This window comes from Scyliorhinus torazame, chromosome 13, assembly GCF_047496885.1.
Source record: "Scyliorhinus torazame isolate Kashiwa2021f chromosome 13, sScyTor2.1, whole genome shotgun sequence".
NCBI lineage: Eukaryota > Metazoa > Chordata > Chondrichthyes > Carcharhiniformes > Scyliorhinidae > Scyliorhinus > Scyliorhinus torazame.
Genome location: NC_092719.1, coordinates 194,350,007 through 194,369,474, shown reverse-complemented (window position 1 = coordinate 194,369,474; position 19,468 = coordinate 194,350,007). Strand labels below are relative to the sequence as shown.

Below are 19,468 nucleotides of genomic sequence, written 5' to 3'. Positions count from 1 at the left end.
GACAGCCTACCTGCCGATGCCCACTTTGTGCCCCGGCCTCAATTATGAGGCTAGCAGGATGAACTCAGGCAGGGGTGTGTCATGATATTCAAATACACACATCATGATAGATAGACCAACAGACCAATTAGCACACATAACACGACAGCCAATCACAGACAAGAGCAGACAGAGTATAAGACAAGAAACACAACACCTGGTGGTCAGTCCATCTGGAGACAAGGACAAGGACAGGACCTGTTTAACAAGAGACTCACACAGTCACCACGTGCTGAGTAACAAGACAGATCTGTAAATAACAAGTTGGAATAAAACTGCATTGTACCAATCGCAACCGTGTTGGTTCATCTGTACATCAATGCACCCAACACCACAGGGTGAAGTCTGGCAGATAAGCCAGTTCAGGCATTGAGTGAGGGAAGTGGTGCTGCCATTACTGAGTTTAGCACAGTGGGCTAAACAGCTAGCTTTTAACGCAGAACAGTGCCAGCAGCGCGGGTTCAATTCCCGTCAGGCGCCAGAATGTGGCGACTAGGGGCTTTTCACAGTAACTTAATTGAAGCCTACTTGTGACAATAAGTAGACCCCCACAAAAGTCTGGACCTCTGGGTGCTCCTTTCCTGTCTGCCTTTCAAATATAAACTTCCATGACCTTCCATCTCCTTCCCACTATGAGACCCCATACTTACTTGTGCCCAGAGGCTCCAACACTTTGATGTTGAGGACTGCTTGGTCTCAGCATTGGCCACTGAGGCAGGACTTCCTCTTGAGTGAGCAGCGGAAATCTTACATCTAGCCAATTAACGCTCCTCGGTGCATTAAATGGCAGCGGAGCAGCCCTCACCAATGAGGATACATTTCCTGTTGACCTCTCCCGTGGTGGGGTGGGAAAACCCGTTATGAGAAAATTTTTGCCCACAGTTTCAAACAGAAGACCTTTGATCCAGCTAGCATTCTCTTAGCACATTGCAAATATCACTCAGTCCCATTTTCTTCTTCAAACTTATTGATATTTCTTTATTCTATCCCTGTGCCGATAATCGTTCCATACACTTACCACACCTTTAGTGAAAATACGTTTTGCTACATTTTTGTAGTTTCTTTGGTTGATTTTAATTTGTAAATATGGCTCATTGTGCTTAAATTTTGCACACATTAGATAATCTTATCTGGGTCCAATGTGTCCAAACCTCAAACCTTTCCTAATTTTAAAAATTTCATTCTTTTCTTTTCAAAGAGAGAGAGAAACCCAGGGTGGTCAGTCTTTCCTGCCTGTGTCATTCACGTTGGAGCAAGTTGTGACTTTTTCTCAATCGATAGTGAAATGCAACTTTATTGATCACTGACTGCGGTGATAAATTGGTTGTGTAAATAAACGTGTCCTGACTTTCTATCATGGTCAATGCATTTTGAGTACAATCTGATAAACCACACCATAAGTACCTCTTGTCATATTCCATCTCAACATTGAATTTTACAGGCCTTGTTGTGAAATTCTCTTTTGTACTGAAAAAGCAGTTTGTAATTCAAGATACTTTTCCTGAAATGCACTAAAGATTGGAGCTGCGGTGGTTCACCATTTAATTCCTGATGGTCTGCCTCTTTCCACCTACTGAACTGTTCAGGTTCAGAAATGGATTTTGTCATCCCGTGAATGAGCATACATCATTTCAGCATGTAGTAGCCACGAGTTGTTACATTCAGCACACTGCATGCATTGGCAGTTCCTGTTTAACATTAGAGTCTAAATACGTATAGCACCAGTGACCAGAGGACATGTTTTAATGTAACACCAGCTATTTGCTGTGCAATCAGCATGCGCACCATGACACAGTTGCACTGAATAAGGAACATATTGCTGAATGTACAGTATCTAGCAGATGTTGCTCCATTAGCTAGCATCAGTATGCCAGTAGGGAAATATATATTCTTGCAGGATCCGGGGAGTGTGCAAGGCATCCCAGATGCAGTTAATACTCAAGTTAAAGTTATAAAACATAGCTACACCCAATGGATCATTATATATAAAGCTTATTGTATTCATTAAACGTGGAGCTATTTTGGATGCATGCATTTGATTCTACCATGTGGGCTTGGGAAGCATAAACTTAACTTTTTGTTTTTTAGAAATATGTTCTGGTTTAGATAATACATATAATTTCTGCACAAAGGAGATATATATATATATATATATATTTATATTTGTGTGTAATTAATTTGTTCATGGAATTTGAGCACTGCTGGCAAGGCAAGCATTTGTTGCCCATCCCTAACAAAAGGTGTGGTGAGCCTCAAGGCCACTGAAAAACATAATGGAAAATATTGTGAAATAGTTTAAGAATCTGTGGTTGCAAAAAATGGTCCAGGAGTTTGTACAATAGCTTGCTTGCTCATTTTATATAATGTGTCTGCATAGGACATATATGGGGTGGGTTTTCTGACTGTTCATGCTAGCAGGATCTTATGGTCCTACCGATGGCACACGGCACACCCTGACCATGGGTTTTGCAGCAGCACTGGGTGCATTCAACAGAAAACCCCGTAGACTATGGCAGGACCAGAAGATACTGTCGTCGGCCCCTAACGAGCCACCCTCCCCTGCTGCAGAATAAGCAGCAGAGGCGGAGGAATCTCCTTCCCATGATAAATGAAAATCGCTTATTGTCACAAGTAGCTTCAAATGAAGTTACTGTGAAAAGCCCCTAGTCACCACATTCCGGCGCCTGTTATGGGAGGCTGGTACGGGAATTGAACCCGTGCTGCTGCCCTTGTCCAGCTTTACAAGCCAGCTGTTTAACCCACTGTGCTAAACCAGCCCCTATTACTTGGTTGTTCTTAGTGATACGTTTTAGAATGATGTTCTGAGGTCCAGAATGAGCAACAAAACCCCAAAGGATATTGATCTGGATGACCACCATGAAATCTGCAGTCTAGGGAACTACTCATCTATCTGATGCCCCAATATAGGAGATATTAAATAGTAACTTTATAATGGGATAGGAAAATAATTTGCCAACCATGCATTGCTGTTCTGTTTTTACGAAGACTGTTGATATCCTTATGTAATTTCATATGTAGTTCAACTTCACAGGAGGACAGTAAGTACTGAAAAGTCACTGACTTGGCTCACACCTTTTTTGATTCTGAAGGCAGGTGGTAAAGCTATTTATTCTGATGACTGTTGTTCTGTAATTAAAGAGGAATTTTAGTTTTTTTGTTGACCATGTACCTATTTGTGCCCATCACAAGTTAGACACCTTGAAATTTGACTACTTTGATTGCAATTTTTTTTAAATGATAAATGGTAGGCTTAGAACAACTTGTTGCAAACTGTTGGATGTCAATTTTATTCTTCTGGATTAAAAAATAATTATTTTGGTGCAGAAAAGTGAACAAACATGCACTGAATTTATTGGTTTTGCATTATATTCCCTTTTTATTTTTATTGTTTTACTTTTGAAGGCTAATGATTAAGTATACACACAGATTTTTAAATTCCAGCATAAAGAAGCTAGAAAAGAGTGGAAAGAAAACGGAATCTCAATTAAAGCACAGATTGAAAGTACTGTACAATACAATTGTCGAGTCTCGTGATCCAACAACAGGACGAAGATACTGTGAGCTATTCTTGGTTAAGCCATCAAAAAAGGACTATCCAGATTACTATAAAGTCATTCTGGAGCCTATTGACATGAAGATACTAGAACATAACATACGTAGTGAAAAATATTCAAGCGAGGAGTCATTTATGGATGACCTGAAATTAATGTTTCGAAATGCAAGACATTATAATGAAGAGGGCTCACAGGTATGTATGCTAATTAAGAAAAGGTAGAGCATTTCTGTACCACAAAAATAAAATTTCTTGTCAATTCAATTAAAAACAATATATGCTCTGTATGATGGGGATGTAATCATAGATCTCACACAGTAAAGCACTCGAGAACAATTCATTCACAATAGCAAGCTGCAATATTCTACCATCCTCCCCTTTGCGCTGATAGGCTAGGAATTTACATTTACAGTCTGCCACAGAGCAAGTCCAACGTCAGCCTCCACTTATTATGTAAGATACAAATTTTCCAAAGGTCAAATCAACCCAGTTATTATGCACCTCCTAGTGGCTGGTTGTAGGACAGCACTAGTAGAGATTCTAGAGAATATTGCCAGGTTCTCTGCTGTCTTGGTTAAAGAATGTGGCTCATGACCTGAAAGAGGTCTGAAAGCAAGAATGGGAAAACTGTTTTGGGACCAACATAAGGGAAATAGAATAAAGCAAACTAATATATTGGACAATTGTGGCAATCCTTTTATTCATTGGTGTGTGTGTATCTATATATCATAGAATCCCTACAGTGCAGAAGGAGCCATCAAGCCTACACTGACCCTCTGAAAGAGCACACGACCTTGGCCCAAACCCCGCACTATCGCTGTAACTCCCCCTAGTACCAATTTAGCATAGCCAATCCCCCTAACCTGCACATCTTTGGACTGTGGGAGGAAATCAAAGCATCCAGAGGAAACCCACACAGACAGAGAGAAGTTGCAAACTCCCATCAGGCAGTCACCCGAGGTCTGAATCGAACCCGGGTCCCTGTCGCTGTGAGGCAGCAGTGATAACCACTGTGCCGATACATAATATATAAGTAAGAGAGAGAAATAATTTTTTGTAAAATTTAGAGTACCCAATTCTTTTTTTCCAATTAAGGGCAATTTAACATGGCCAATTGACCTAGCCTGCACCCTCTTTTGGGTTGTGGGGATGAAACCCACGCAAACATGGAGAGAATGTGCAAACTCGAAACGGACAGTGATCCGGGGCCGAGATCGAACCCGGGTCCTCAGCGCCATGAGGGGAGAAATTAATTTATTGCAGATCATGGAAAATAAATTTGTATGCTTTTCCATGCTGACAATACTAAAATGAAATACTAATACTTGCCAATAATCCTCCCTGAGTATCTTGATATAGTTTCAGTATAAATCAGACAATGAGAGTTGTTGAATTTTTTATTGAACAGGTATACAATGATGCCAACATACTGGAGAAAATTCTGAAAGAGAAAAAGAAAGAATTAGGTCCTTTACTTGATGATGATACAGCTTCACCTAAATTGAAACTAAGTAAGTTGTTTAAAAATTGCCCTTTTTGTTAACTTTCGTCCTCAAAGCAGTTTTATACCTGCGCTTCCTGCACTTTTGTGATGCCTTTTAAATAGTATAAATTATTCTTGACGACCCCAAAAAATGATGGGTGGGATTCTCCGATTGCCGTTGTCGAAATCGCGCTCGGCAATTGGCTGGAGAATCCGTTTTTACGCCAAAATCGGGTGCGGTGCCGTATTTCGGATGCTCCACTCCCTTAAAAACGACGTCACCTGAGGCCCTTCACTGATGCTCCGACCCCCGATGGTCCGACTTCCTGACGGCGTCGGTCGCCTGTCCTCTCAATTTTCGGGGACCTCGTGTGGCGGCTGCGGACTGTGTCCAGCGCAGCCACAGTCGGTGGGGGAGGAGCCATTCCGCTGGCAGGGTGGGGCTTCGTCGGGGACTGGTGGGGGGTAGTCCGGGGGTGGCGAGGAGGATTACAGGGGGCACTATCTGGCAGACTGGGACCGTGTGCTGCGGGTGCCATGTTGTGCAGCGCAGCCGTCGCAGGTTGTCAGCGTGCACACGCGCAGCCACGGACCCACCCATACTCTGTCTGTACCTGCAGGTAAAGCCGGGGGCTTTACGTGGCGCGACTGGTAGCCCCACAACGGGCGGAGCATCTGTGCCGACTTTTTGGTCGTAAGACCAGACGCTTCCTCCGGACGTAGCCGCAAATCGGAGAATCCAACCCGATGTCTCTTACGGGTGGGAAACATAGGGCCCGATTCTCTCAACGAATGTCAAAATTAATTTGTGGCGGGTGTTTCCCGCCAGCGAGTTCCCCACTGCTATTCAATGACACTTTGTCACTTTTTTGGGCCCTGGGGAGTTTGTCACTGATTTAGCGTGCCCCGATCTCTGAGCTTGTGGATCCCCCACACCCCCCTATCATTGGCAATGTCCCTGGGGGCCCCCCTCTTCAGGCCCCTCCAAGCCCCCTTACAGCACCCCCTCCTTCTATGAACCCCACCCATCACCCACCCAATCTCCTGGGGGCCCCTACTTACCTACCCTGCACTCCCCCACCCTTCCGACCCCCCTCCACACTCATTTTATGGGCATGACCCCTGGCCCTTGGCAGTGCCACCTTGGCACTCGGGCACCCTTGCCCTGGCACCCAGACAGTGCTCCTGCTGGCTTGGAAGTGCCATCCAGGCATCTTGGCAGTTCCAGGGTAGAGTGCCATCTGGGCAGTGCCAAGGTGCCCACCTTCCGGGGGGAGGGCCAGGGAGCCACTCTGCACTTACCCTGACCACACTGGGGTCTCCGGTGGCCTGGAAACCCCCGGGTGCCGTTCTGCCTGGTTCACGTTTGTATGGACCAGCACTGATTGGCACCCAACTGCAGCCTCCCTAGGGAGGCCGGAGAATCGAGGGAGGCTGCTGGATCCAGCGCAGGTAGGTTGTAAGTAGGTTTACGACCTACTTCCGTGAGCGTCATTTGGCCCCACCCATTTGGAGCGGGATTCCGACTCCAATGTCTCGCGGGGCGTCGGAGAATCCCGGGAGGAGCGGAGCCTGTCGGGAGGCTCGCTGGAGGGCTTTCCCGGCATTCTCCGGCCGCGATGCACTCCAGCGAGAGTCCAACCAGGCCGGAGAGTCACACCCATAGTCAACATTAGTCAGATTTGCTTATTGACAGCACAGATTAGTATAAAATATATACCATCACAATTAACTGTGTAGAGAATAGGGAAATCTGAGCTAATCAGCCTAGGGACCATCTAGGATTTCTTTTAATGTTATGCTTGTTGCTTTTAAGTCCTTCTGCCCTGTAAATTCTATGATTCTATACCGTACCAAATTTATATCTAAGCAGGGTGTGTAAGGTCTGTATACACTAGCTACATTATAATAACCTAGTCAAGAAATTAAGATTCTCACCTGAACTACTGTTCTTTAGGAAAGAAGAATGTTATTAATAACTAGCCAGATATATACTGTTATAGATGGTAAGTGAGATAGTTTCCTAATTGCTGCCAATTTCATGGCAATTATTCAAATAATCCTTTTGAGCTAGTGCTATTCCCTATAAATTGGCCCTTGAACATCTTTTGACTTTTGTTTTCAGGCAGGAAGAGTGGTATATCCCCTAAAAAATCCAAGTACTTAACCCCATTGCAGCAAAAATTAAATGAGTTGTATGAAGCTGTCAAAAACTACACCGACAACAGGGGCCGAAGATTGAGTGCCATCTTTCTCAGACTACCTACTCGATCAGAGCTCCCAGATTACTATCTGACAATTAAAAAACCAATTGACATGGAGAAAGTGAAAAGTCACATGATGTCTAATAAGTACCAGGATGTTGATTCATTGGTTGATGAATTTGTGTTGATGTTTAATAATGCTTGTACTTACAACGAACCAGAATCTCTTATTTATAAAGATGCACTTGTCCTTCACAAAGTCCTTCTAGAAGCTAAAAAGGATTTGGACGGAGATGATGATGCCCACATTCCCAATGTAAAGTTACTTATACAAGAGTTGATACACAACCTATTTGTCTCCGTTCTAAGTCACCAGGATGATGAAGGACGTTGTTATAGTGACTCTTTAGCAGAGATTCCAGCCACTGATCCAAATGTGCCTAACAAGCCGCCATTGACATTTGACATTATTAGGAAAAATATTGAAACTAATCGATATGGAAGGCTTGATGTTTTTCAAGAGCACATGTTTGAGGTACTAGAAAGAGCAAGGCGGTTAAACAGGTGAGCATATCGGAAAACATAGACTTTAATTTTTTTTGGATTAACCCTTCACTAATAGCATTAGTTTATAAATATATGCTGTTAACATAATTACAGAGTCATACATAGAAAATAGAAGCAGGAGGAGGTCTTTCGGCCCTTCGAGCCTGCTCCGCCAATCATTATGATCATGACTGATAATTAAATTCCAAATCCTGATTCTGCCTCCTCCTCCCCCCCACCCCCCTCCCCCCCAAAAAAAATCCCTTTAGCCCCAAGCGCTATATTTAATTCCTTTTTGAAATTACACAATGTTTTGGTCTCAACTATTTTGTGGTTGTGAATTTCACAGATTCACCACTCTCTGGGTAAAGAACTTTCTCCTCTCCTCAGTCCTGAAAGGTTTACCCCTTATCCTCAAACTATGACCCCTAGTTCTGGACTCCCTCATCATCAGGAACATTCTTTCTGAATCTACTCTTGTCTAATCCCGTTAGAATTTTATAAGTTTTTATGCGATGACCTCTCACTTTTCTAAACTATAATGAATATAATCCTAACCGACTTAGTCTCTCCTCATATGACAGTCCCGCCATCCCAGGAATTAGCCTGGTAAACCTTTGTTGTACTCCCTCCATAGCAAGAAGTCTTCCTCAGATAAGGACACCAGAACTGCACACAATACTCCAGATGTGGCCTCATCAATGCCCTATACAATTGCAGTAAAATATCCCTAATCCTATAATCAAATCCTCGCTATGATGACCAACATACCATTTCCCTTCTTTACTGCTTGCTGTAACTGCGTGCTTACTTTCAGTGTCTGGTGCACGAGGATACCAAGGTCTCACTGAGTATCCATCTCTCTCAATTTACACCCATTCAATTAATAATCTGCCTTCCTATTTTTGCTACCAAAGCGGATAACCTCACATTTATCTCCATTATACTGCATCTGCCTTTCATATGCCCACTCACTCAGCCTGTCCAAATCCCACTGATTCTCTGTATCTCTGCATCCTCCTCACAGCTCACCCTCCCACCCAACATTGTATCATCTCATAATACATTTAGTTCGCTCGTCCAAATCATTAATATATAATGTGATTAGTTGGGGTCCTAGCACAGATCCCTGCGGTACCTCAATAGTCACTGCCTACCAATCGGAAAAAGACCCATTTATTCAACTTTTTGCTTCCTGCCCACTAACGAGCTTTCTATCGATCTCGACATGACCCGCAATCCCATGCGCTTTCACTCCATATCGTAATCTATGCTATGTGAGACCTTGTCAAACGCCTTCTGAAAATCTAAATAAACCACATCCATGGTTCTCCCTGGTCAACTTTACTAGTTACATCTTCCGCTAGTTATAGATTCTAATTATATACTTTTAGCGTAGATGTCTAGCATCATTTGAAGCCATTCCTAGAAAATGCGCTCAGTAGAAAAGAAGTGTGAGAAACCTAGGTCAGGATTCTCCTTTCCGTTGTGGAACTGTGTAACATTGATTAGCACTGCTGCCTCACAGCGCCAGGGACACGGGTTTGATTCCGATCTTGGGTAACTGTGTGTGGAGTTTTTACTTTCTCCCCATGTCTGTGTGGGTTTCCTCCAGGTACTCCGGTTTCCTCCTGCAGTCCAAAGATATGCAGGTTAGGTGGATTGGCCATGCTACATTGCCCCTTAGTGTCCAAAGGTTAGGTGAGAGTACAGGGATAGGGCAGGGGAGTGGGCCTACAAAGGGCGCTCTATAAGAGGGTCAATGCAGACTCGATGGGCTGAATGACCTCCTTTTGCTCTGTCGGGATTCTATGATGAGTAAATCCCATCCTAAAAGTAGCAGCAAAAAGTACATCTTTGTGCTAATTAAGGTGAGGAATATTAGTACAGGAAGGTTTCACTTTTGGGCATCCAGTTTTTTATTAGCTCTCCCAAGAATAGCATATAAAGTATATCTAGATTCAAAGTAAGATACCTATTATTCTGCAGCAGTAAAGTGCATCTGAACAGCATCTTCTACACCAGTGTTTTTTTTTTCATTTCGCACACAAGATACCATTATGATTTCTGCAAATTATATACAGAGTACTGTCATATAATGATTTTGGTACTGGCCCAACAACTTGGAGTTTGAGTTCAGATCCCACCATGGCAAGTAGCAAAATTAACTTTGATAACCCTAGCAATTGGTGTGGAAAATATGACCATGAATTCCCACTGATTCACTCGTGCCTCAGAGAATTTGCTACCACTGTTGGCATGACAACTTCCTTTGATACATGTTGTTTTAATACCCTCTGAAATAGCCTAGGGCGCCAGTCAGTTGTAAAAACAATGAATACAATTTAAAAGGATCCACCAGCTGCTCATTAAACCTAGTCACAACAGTGTCACTCATATCCAGATAATAATTTTTTGGGAATTGCCAATTTAGCACCATGCATACAAGGAGCTGGTTTGCATAAAAAAACCTACAGTTCTTCATCTTTAAAGTCCAGCAGTAAAGAAAACTTTAGTCTTATCAATTTGACATGTATTAAAAAATAAATGTATATATCTGAAAATCTGTTCAGTTGCTGCACACAAGAATTATAGGAATGCATAATGACCTGTACTATCTCCTGCCAAAATGTATTTATATAAATGTATATCTCCAAAGGTGGTGCGTAAATGCAATGTACAGTGTGGTACTCAGCCACACTGAGTCATGCTAAACAACAGATCTCGGGCAGGACAAATGAAATGAAATGAAATGAAAATCGCTTATTGTCACAAGTAGGCTGCAATGAAGTTACTGTGAAAAGCTCCTAGTCGCCACATTCCGGCGCCTGTTCGGGGAGGCTGTTACGGGAATTGAACAGCACAGTTACTATGATTGACTGGCTAAAGAAGGGAATAATCATAGTGTTCCTATTCCTGCTTGCAGTGATCTGTGCACATGTTGTGGATATTGGGTGAGACTCAACCTTGACTTTTATTACCTTCCTCCCTCCCATACACACAGCTGAATAACGTACTGTTGCTGTTTAGCCTCAAGCATGAGTCAGATTCTATATATGATTCTATGTACAGCCAATTGAGTGATGTCCATCCAGTAAGGCTGTCCAAACCTTGGAATGAGACTACAGCCTATCACCATTTTCAGAAACAGTAATGGGGAAAATTAGAGAGGAAGATTGTAGTGGAATGTAGAGGAAAAAACAGTGAATCGTGTCACATGTATGGTACTAAAAACAAACTTTGTGGCCTACTTAGAACTGATTCTGAAATCTATGAGGATGCAGTGGAACTTCAGCATTTTTTTGTTAAGATTCGTGATGAGCTGTGCAAAAATGGAGAGATTCTACTTTCACCAGCTCTCAGCTATACTCTGAAACACTTGCAGCATGACTTGGAAAAAGAAAAGAAGGAAAAACTGCCAAAAGAAATAGAGGAGGATAAGCAGAAGAGAGAAGAAGAAAAAAAAGAGTTATCAGGTACTGTTTGGGTGTTTTGTTTAAGTATAATCATTAACATTCCTTTGAAGTTATAAAAACATTGCAAAAAATGTTGACATTCTTGGTAATTTGTGGCTTCCTTTTATCTATTTTCTGGGATATGAGTGTGGTTGGCTAGCCAGCATTTATTGCCCATCCCTAATTACCCTTAAGAAAAACCTTCTCAAGTCCCTGCAGCCCATGTGGTCTAGGTATGTCCACAGTGCTGTTAAGAAGGATATTCCAGGATTTTGACCTAACAACTGTGAAGGGATGGCAATATATTTCCAAGGCAGGATGGTGTGGGAATTGAAGAGGAATTTGCAGGTGGTGGTTCTGCAGGTTCGCGTCTGTCTGCTGCCCTTCTTGTAGGTAGTAGAGGTTGTGGGTTTGGAAGCTGATGTCAAAGGAGCCTTGGTGTATTGTTGTGGTACATCTTGTAGTTGGTGCACACTGCTGCCACTGTGCGTCAGTGGTGGAGGGAGTGACCGTTGAAGGTGGTGGATCGGGTGCTCATCAAGTGGGCTGCTTGATAGTGTCAAGCTTAGAGTGTTCTTGGAAAAACACTCATCCAGGCAAGGGGAGAGTGTTCCATCACACTCCTGATGTGCGTCTTGAAGGTGGTGGACAGGCTTTGCAGAGTCGGGAAGCACGTCATTCCCTGCAGATTTCCCATCCTCTGACCTGTTCTTCTAGCAACAATATTTATATGACTAGTCTAGTTTAATGTTAATGGTAACCCACAGGATGTTGGTAGTGGAGGTTTCAACCATAGTATTGTAAGGGATCAGAAGAGCTTTGGGTTAGTTAATTAAATTTCCCTATGCTGCTGGGCTCCATATCACTTTGATTTTTTGATAGATTATAAAAATGTTTCAAATTAGGGGCAATTTAGTGCGGCCAGTCCACTTATCCTGCATATGTGGGTTCTGGGGGTGAGACCCATGCACACATGGGGAGAATGTGCAAACTCCACACGGACGGTGACCCGGGGCCAGGATCGAACCCGGGTCCTCCGTGCTCAGTGCTAACCACTGCACCACCCATGATAGGTAATGTTGCAACAGGTGCGGAATACATTCCAGTATCTTGCCCACATAGCCCTCCTTTATGTGTGACCCTTTACTGTGAGAATCAGCAGGTCATTGGGTGTCCTACTTGACCCCAATCTTGTATTCATCAGATGCTTCAATCACCTGCCCATTTAAGGTAAACTAATTCAACAATGATCAATGATTCAATTCTGGGTGTTTATCATCTGCATGGTTCAGTTATTTATTAAGCCATCAAAGCACCTCCGTACTTTGGTATGAGCTTTATGTCAAACCAGAATATAGTGATTAGTAGGATTCTTTTGTTTTGAAAATGCACAGGATTTGTATTTATAGAAAGCTTTAGAAGATCAGACCATTGCACTTTTGCTATTTTTAAGTATATGTTGTAATCACAAAACTAATTCTATAACCTGATAAACAGAATCTGAGAAAAATATGAGTGACGATCACTCAGGGAGCCACGGAACATATGGGATCCAGCGTACTTATAGCCAAGACTGCAGCTTTAAAGACAACATGTACCACGTTGGAGATTATGTGTATGTTGAACCAGCTGAACCAAACCTCCTTCCTCACATTGTCTGCATTGAGAGACTCTGGGAAGATGACACTGGTAATGGGTTCAAATTTAATTTTTTTCTAGGAGCAAAGAATAAGTCAACACTATGAAACTAATTAAAATTCAGTTCGGTTATCTTAAATATAATGAAATGCTCCTCCTAGATTCAACCTCTGCAAACATGGAACTGCCACTTTCCAAACAAATTCCTATTTTTAACTTTCTCAGTTAGTTGAGATTCAATTCCTATTTTTTAACTTTCTATGTTATTGAGATTCACTTTATTTCATTTGAAAATTTACTCGAGTTAGTATTTGTCAGTTTCAGTCAGTGATCTTTTTCAAAATATTTTATTCAAGGCATTTTCATATAATAATACAACATTATAAATACCCAGCACCCACTCATCCCCCTGTTCCCCTAATACATCCCTCTTCTCCCATCCTGCCATCCCCATTTTATTTTAACCCCCTCCTCACCCCCCACCCCACCCCTAAACAGCTTCCACCTCCGAGTGAACCCATCAACTGACCCCCCCACCAGGACGAACTTGACCTTCTCTAGCCTCAGGAATTCCGCCAGGTCGCTCCCCTAAACCCCGGCTTTCAGCGACTCAGAGTCCCTCTATCCAAGCAAGATCCATTTCTGGGCTGTCAGGGGGGCAAAGACCAAGGCATCAGCCTCGCCCCCTGGACTCCCGGTTCTTCCGACACCCCAAATATCACTAGCTCGGGGCCACCTTCATCCCCAAGACCTCGGACATTACGTCCGCAAAACCCTGCCAGAACCCCTTCAGCTTCGGACATGCCTAAACCATGTGGACATGATTCACGGGCCTCCCCGCGCACAGCCCAGACCTATCCTCTACACCCTCAAAACCTACTCATCCGTGTTACCGCCATATGTGTCCTATTAATTACTTTAAAATGAATGAGGCTTAGCCTCGCACACGAAGAGGACGCATTCACCCTCAGCAGAGCCTCAGCCCACGTCCCGGACTCCACCTCCCCTCCCAGCTTCTTCTCTGACTTATGCTTTATGTCCCCAATCAGGACCCCCTCCCAGTCTATCAACTCCTTATAGACCTCGGACACCTTCCCCTCCCCTATCTCCTCCTTCAACAGTACCTTATCCTGCAACCCCAGGTCGGCAACCAGGATAGAATGGTACCTCTTTCTTTACAAAATCCCGGAGCTGCAGATACCAAAAACCGTTCCCTTTGTGTAACTCCTATTCATCCTCAAGCTTCGGGAATCTGCCCCCTATAAACAGAATGCCAAATTGCTCAATCCATGCCTGCTGCCACTCCCGAAACCTCAAATCCAGCGACCCCGGTGTAAACCCACGGTTGTCACAGATTGGTGCCCTAACCGAGGCACCCTCCAATCCCAAATGCTGCCTCCATTGCCCCCACACCCTTCAAGCCGACACAGCCACTAGGCTCATGACGTGTCTGGTCGGTGAGAACGGCAGAGACGCTTTCAGCAACACCCTTAAACTCGTTCCCCTCCACAAAGCCACCTCCATGCCAACCACTACCCCGCTACCGATTTCCTGACCATGGCAATGTTTGCCGCCTAGCTTCCCACTCACCATCACAAACCATTCCCCCCACCCAACCTTGCGGGTCTGCCACGATATTCCCCACCTCAAACGCCAGCTGCTTATTCACCAGCACCACCACCTCCTCATCTTCATATCCAGTCCCGAATGGAACACCTGCCCACCCATCCTTTCCTCAACCTTGACTGGTCCCCTATCTTTAAGTGCATCTCCTGCAGGAAGGCCACGTCCACCTCCAGACTCCTTAGGTGCGCAAACACATGTGACCGCTTGACTGGCCCATTCAGCCCCCTCTCGTTCCATGTGACCAGCCTGTTTTGGGGCTCCCCACCCCCCTCCCCTGCCGATCAGCCATACCCCTTTTATGGGCCAACCTGTGTCACACGACCCTCCAGGCCCACCCTCGGATGTCCACCATCATCGATCCTTTTCCAACTAAGCCACATCAACCACACCCTTGTTAACCACTCTCACCCCACTCTCCCACAAAACATCAATCCACCCCTCACCCCGCCCCATGGCTACCTGCTAACAATCCCCCCGCACTCAGTTAACTAACCCACCCAGCTAGCATGGTGGCCATGCCCAAGGCCTCCAACATCCCATACCCCCCTAAAGAGTAGCAAAGGGGATGTTCCCCTATGAACAGCCGGCCCTCCAAAAACCCCACCATCAAAATAAAGGAAACACTTCAAAGGGAAAAACATTTCAGAAAACAAACAAACAACCAGACACAAACCCCTCCAAAGTTCAATTCTGCACTCTCCTTCCAGTCCATTGTCCCTCATGAACTCCATCACCTCTGGCAATGCAAAAGAGTACTCACGCTTCTGGAAAGTCACCCAGAGGCGGGTCACCACTCCAAACTTTGTAAATAGGGCAGCCTTGAACGGTTAAACCCGGCCCAACTCTTCGCCAGTTCTGCTCACAAGACCTGATACACCCGCAGCTCATTCCTTTCCCAGGTGCACTTTCTCATCTGCCTCGCCCATCGGATGATCTTCTCCTTAACCAGAATGCGGTGCAACCACACCACCATCGCCCTTGGTGGCTTCCCTGCTTGTGGCCTCCTCATCAGCGCCCTGTGCGCTCGGTCGACCTCCAACATTTTGGCCACGTTAATGCTGGCCTCCACACCTTTGATGCCTTTGGGCATCCCTACGATCCTCAGGTTTTGTCTTCTGGAGCAATTCTCCAGATCCTCCACCTTCTCCTTCAGCCTCATTTGGGACCAATGAGGCCAACTGTTCCTCGTGCTTCCCCACCGCCTCCTCAACTTTCTGGATCGCCCGGCCCTGTGACTCCAGCCTCTGTTCCACTCTCTGGATCTCCGATTTAATTAGTTCCACCACTTTGGCCAAGTCCTCCAGGGCCTCTTTCCTCTGCCTTTGCTGACTAAACTTTATGTTCAGAAACTCCACTAGCTGCTCCATTGACCACTGGACGTACAGAATAGCCCCCTTGCCCTCCGCCATCTTATCCTGTGGCACACCACAAAGACCCTCCTGTTCCAGCAGCTCTTCTCGCTCCACTCCTAGTTCGTGGATCTAACCACCAGCCACACCAGAGGAGTAATACCTTCTACAGGCACTCTGCACCTCTTGCCATCAAATACTTCACCTTTCGGGCAGGGAAAAGACCAAAAAATACCGCCTTGAGCCAGAGCCACCAAATGTGCGACCACTCACTCCATGGCCGCCACCAGAAGTCCCATCAGTGTGATCTTCAATCACCTCTGCTGCTGTGTCTTGCCACAGATCTCACAAGTGACTTGCATCCAAGAAAAGTATCTGTCATTGCTTCCTGATGATCCTTGATTTCAGAATTGTACAGCCAATGCTGAGTTCAGCAGTTGAATCATTTGTGAGCCCTGTTTTTGTTGCAAAGACATCCTTAAAGCCCATGTCTAAATAGAAAAGAGACTTATCTGCTGCAGCTGATCAGACCAACACAGCTCTACATCAACTGTCAGCTACTCTTAAGGAAGAAGTGTCCTGGGACTTGTATGCCCTACTCCAGCTTAATGTTTGCAGTTTCATGATAATAGCATAACAATGATGGAGCAGTAGTATAGTAGAGAGCATTCTTCTGAGGTTCAATAACGTGCAGAAAGCTCTCCTCAGCATCTAGCTGTGTTATATCTGATTATGCAATGCATTAATGATGCACATATATCTTCAAAGATGTTTCAATTATACCTGTTTGCTTAAATTTGCTATTAAAATTAATTTTGTTGATTTTTACTTATTATTTTTCAGGATTTTTTTCTAACTGAACTACATTGTGCACAATATATTTTACAGGTGAGAAATGGCTGTATGGTTGCTGGTTTTATCGGCCAAATGAAACTTTCCACTTGGCCACACGCAAATTCCTTGAAAAAGAAGTTTTCAAAAGTGACTACTATAATAAAGTACTGGTCAGCAAAATTCTTGGCAAATGTGTAGTTATGTTTGTAAAGGTGAATATTTGTTTTCTAATTTCTATATAGTACCATTTTACTGAAAAATGAAATGTAAGGTACGTACAGAGCAGCTTGGTGATAATACAGTACAATGTATTTTTGTCCCTGTGTACAGATTGGTAGGATATTTTACACCTATGAATCTCTACACTTACCATTTCTTACATCAGTAATAATAATAATATTGCAGCTTTAAGAAGTTATTTAGAAAATGAAATGTCTTCCCATGATGGAAATTGAGAGAGTCATCCCAGTCTGTAACCTCTCTACCTAAAAGCTGGATTTAGGCCTGCATTTGTAAAGGCTTGCAATCAATCAGGGAAGTTAGGGGATTCAGATAATTAAAAGGGGGAATAAAATGCTTTGTTTCCCAACCCCATCCAATTTTATCCCCATACCATTCCTCTCCTGAAAATTATGTCATTAAGATTCTGCCATCAGCCATCCGGTATCTTGCTCAAATGCCAATTCTTCACTTATGAGCCTAATAGCAAACATTGGTTTGCTGAGAGGACACATCACAACTAAACCTTATCCTGACCACAGTCAATACCCATCAATGCAAATGCACACTTTCTAGTGTTACTAGGAACCCTGGCATATCTGAATTGCAATTTTTTTCTTCCCTACCCCAAAAATCTAAGATCTTTAGTGGCAAAGCCACTGCTGCTGATACAAATTTCCTAATTTAGCACATGCTCAGAAGTGTGTCTGGGAACGTCCTGTTGTGTATTTGTTTTATCGCATTGGTCCATTGGAGAACACTTGGACTTAGATTCCTCATTGAATTTCTTTTTATATTCACACCAGTCCATTAGGTTTTAAATTAATCATTTTCCTATAACTCGTTTTGATTGCAAATGATTTTGAGTCAGGCTTGGGTAGAAAGTCTTCTTTTTTTTTAAATTTAGAGTACCCAGTTATTTTTTTTCCAATTAAGGGGCAATTAAGCATGGCCAATCCACCTAACCTGCACATCTTTGGGTTGTGGGGTGAAACCCACGCAGACATGGGGAGAATGTGCAAATTCCACACGAACAGTGACCCGGGTCCTCAGCGCCGCAGTCCCAGTGTTATCCACTGCGCCACATGCCGCCCAGGCAGTGGTGCAAATGGGACTTGATTTGTTTCAATTGCAGTCAATTGGAACTGAACGTCAGATGCTGCACATAGCAGGCAGTGAATCTGACACCACCTATTATTCACCAAGATTAATTTCTACCACTTAGTGTTCCACTTGATTTTATCAGTCTTCATGATTGTATTAAATAATGTTAAGATTGTTAAAGTATTTTTTCGATTATCGGAACAATTTAACTGTTGAAAATAAGAACAATATGGTATAGACATTGGGGGTGGGATTCTTCATTTTGCCGGCGACTGGGGGTTTCCCGACGCGTGGGGCTGCCCCACAATGAGAAACCCCATTGACCGACCGGCGTAACGGAGAATCCCGTCGGCGGGTAGGGGCAGAAATGCGGCGCGGCGGGGCGGAGAATCCAGCCCAATGTGTTTTTAACCTTTCCTTCCTCTAATAATAAATGTAGGAATACTTTAAAATTCGCCCTGAGGGCTTCAGAGATGAAGACGTATTTGTCTGTGAATCTCGCTATTCAGCAAAAACCAAGTCTTTCAAAAAGATTAAGTTGTGGACTATGCCTCTCAGCGCAGTGAAGTTTGTTCCAAGAAACACTCCACTGCCAGTTGTTCGAGTTGCTTCCGTATTCGCTAACGCAGATAAAACAGAAAACAAAGAATCCGTTGAACCAATCCCTGAAGAAACCAAAGGTGACGAGAGTAACAGCATTATTGATAAGGTACAAACATTTGTTTTACATGAAAGGTTAGAATGAAAATTATTTTCTATGTACATGAGGAAATTTGGATATTGGTAACAATATTGTCAAATTAAATATGTGTTTGGATTTTGTTGTCCACTATAGGTGGCAGCTCGGGTAGAAACCTGATTCAAGTGGCTTATGTTATTATACATTTTATACATTTTCTCCTTAATAGGAAAACGTTGTATCAATATGAAAGCTGTACTATATCTCAGGAATCTATAAATGTGATGTGAGCTCATCAGCATTATATCCAGGAGGTGTGATTCCACCTCTTGAAATAGCTTCCTGGAGCTTAACATCCGCACCAACTATGGTATATGATCATAGGAAAATAGAAAGAGGGGCAATGAAAAAGTATCCAGTTGATTAATGGTCACTTATCCATTAGATTGTGAACCTCGTGTGCCAAGAATCAGTTTGGCTCAATTGATGAGAATTTTTGTTAAGCAAAAAGGTCATTGTACAGGAAACAACGTAAAGGTTGGGACAGACACATGGGTTATGGGAAAGACATAGCAGCTAAACAAATAAACTATGAGAAATATTTCAAAAAACATTTGCAACATTAATTTCTTTTCTGAAGGACTGTCCGACTTTACATGTCATGCCTGTCTGACACAAATCTATAGAACACTCTTAAAATTGATAATAGCCTCCATTT

The 19,468-nt window shown here is 43.5% G+C and overlaps 1 protein-coding gene across 14 annotated transcripts in view; it reads left to right on the top strand.

The window, feature by feature from the left end:
* The window catches only part of pbrm1 (polybromo 1), a 123,099-nt gene that overhangs the window by 51,549 nt on the left and 52,082 nt on the right, over positions 1-19,468 (top strand). For 11 of the 14 annotated variants that reach the window (XM_072472667.1, XM_072472675.1, XM_072472673.1 and 8 more), the window contains 7 exons: positions 3,463-3,808; positions 5,022-5,124; positions 7,222-7,864; positions 11,102-11,322; positions 12,799-12,990; positions 16,803-16,960; positions 18,511-18,780. In XM_072472667.1, the coding sequence (XP_072328768.1) occupies positions 3,463-3,808; positions 5,022-5,124; positions 7,222-7,864; positions 11,102-11,322; positions 12,799-12,990; positions 16,803-16,960; positions 18,511-18,780 (1,933 nt within the window). The remainder of the gene's footprint in view (positions 1-3,462; positions 3,809-5,021; positions 5,125-7,221; positions 7,865-11,101; positions 11,323-12,798; positions 12,991-16,802; positions 16,961-18,510; positions 18,781-19,468) is intronic. The other 3 variants (XM_072472663.1, XM_072472672.1, XM_072472666.1) reach the window with 2 other exon arrangements.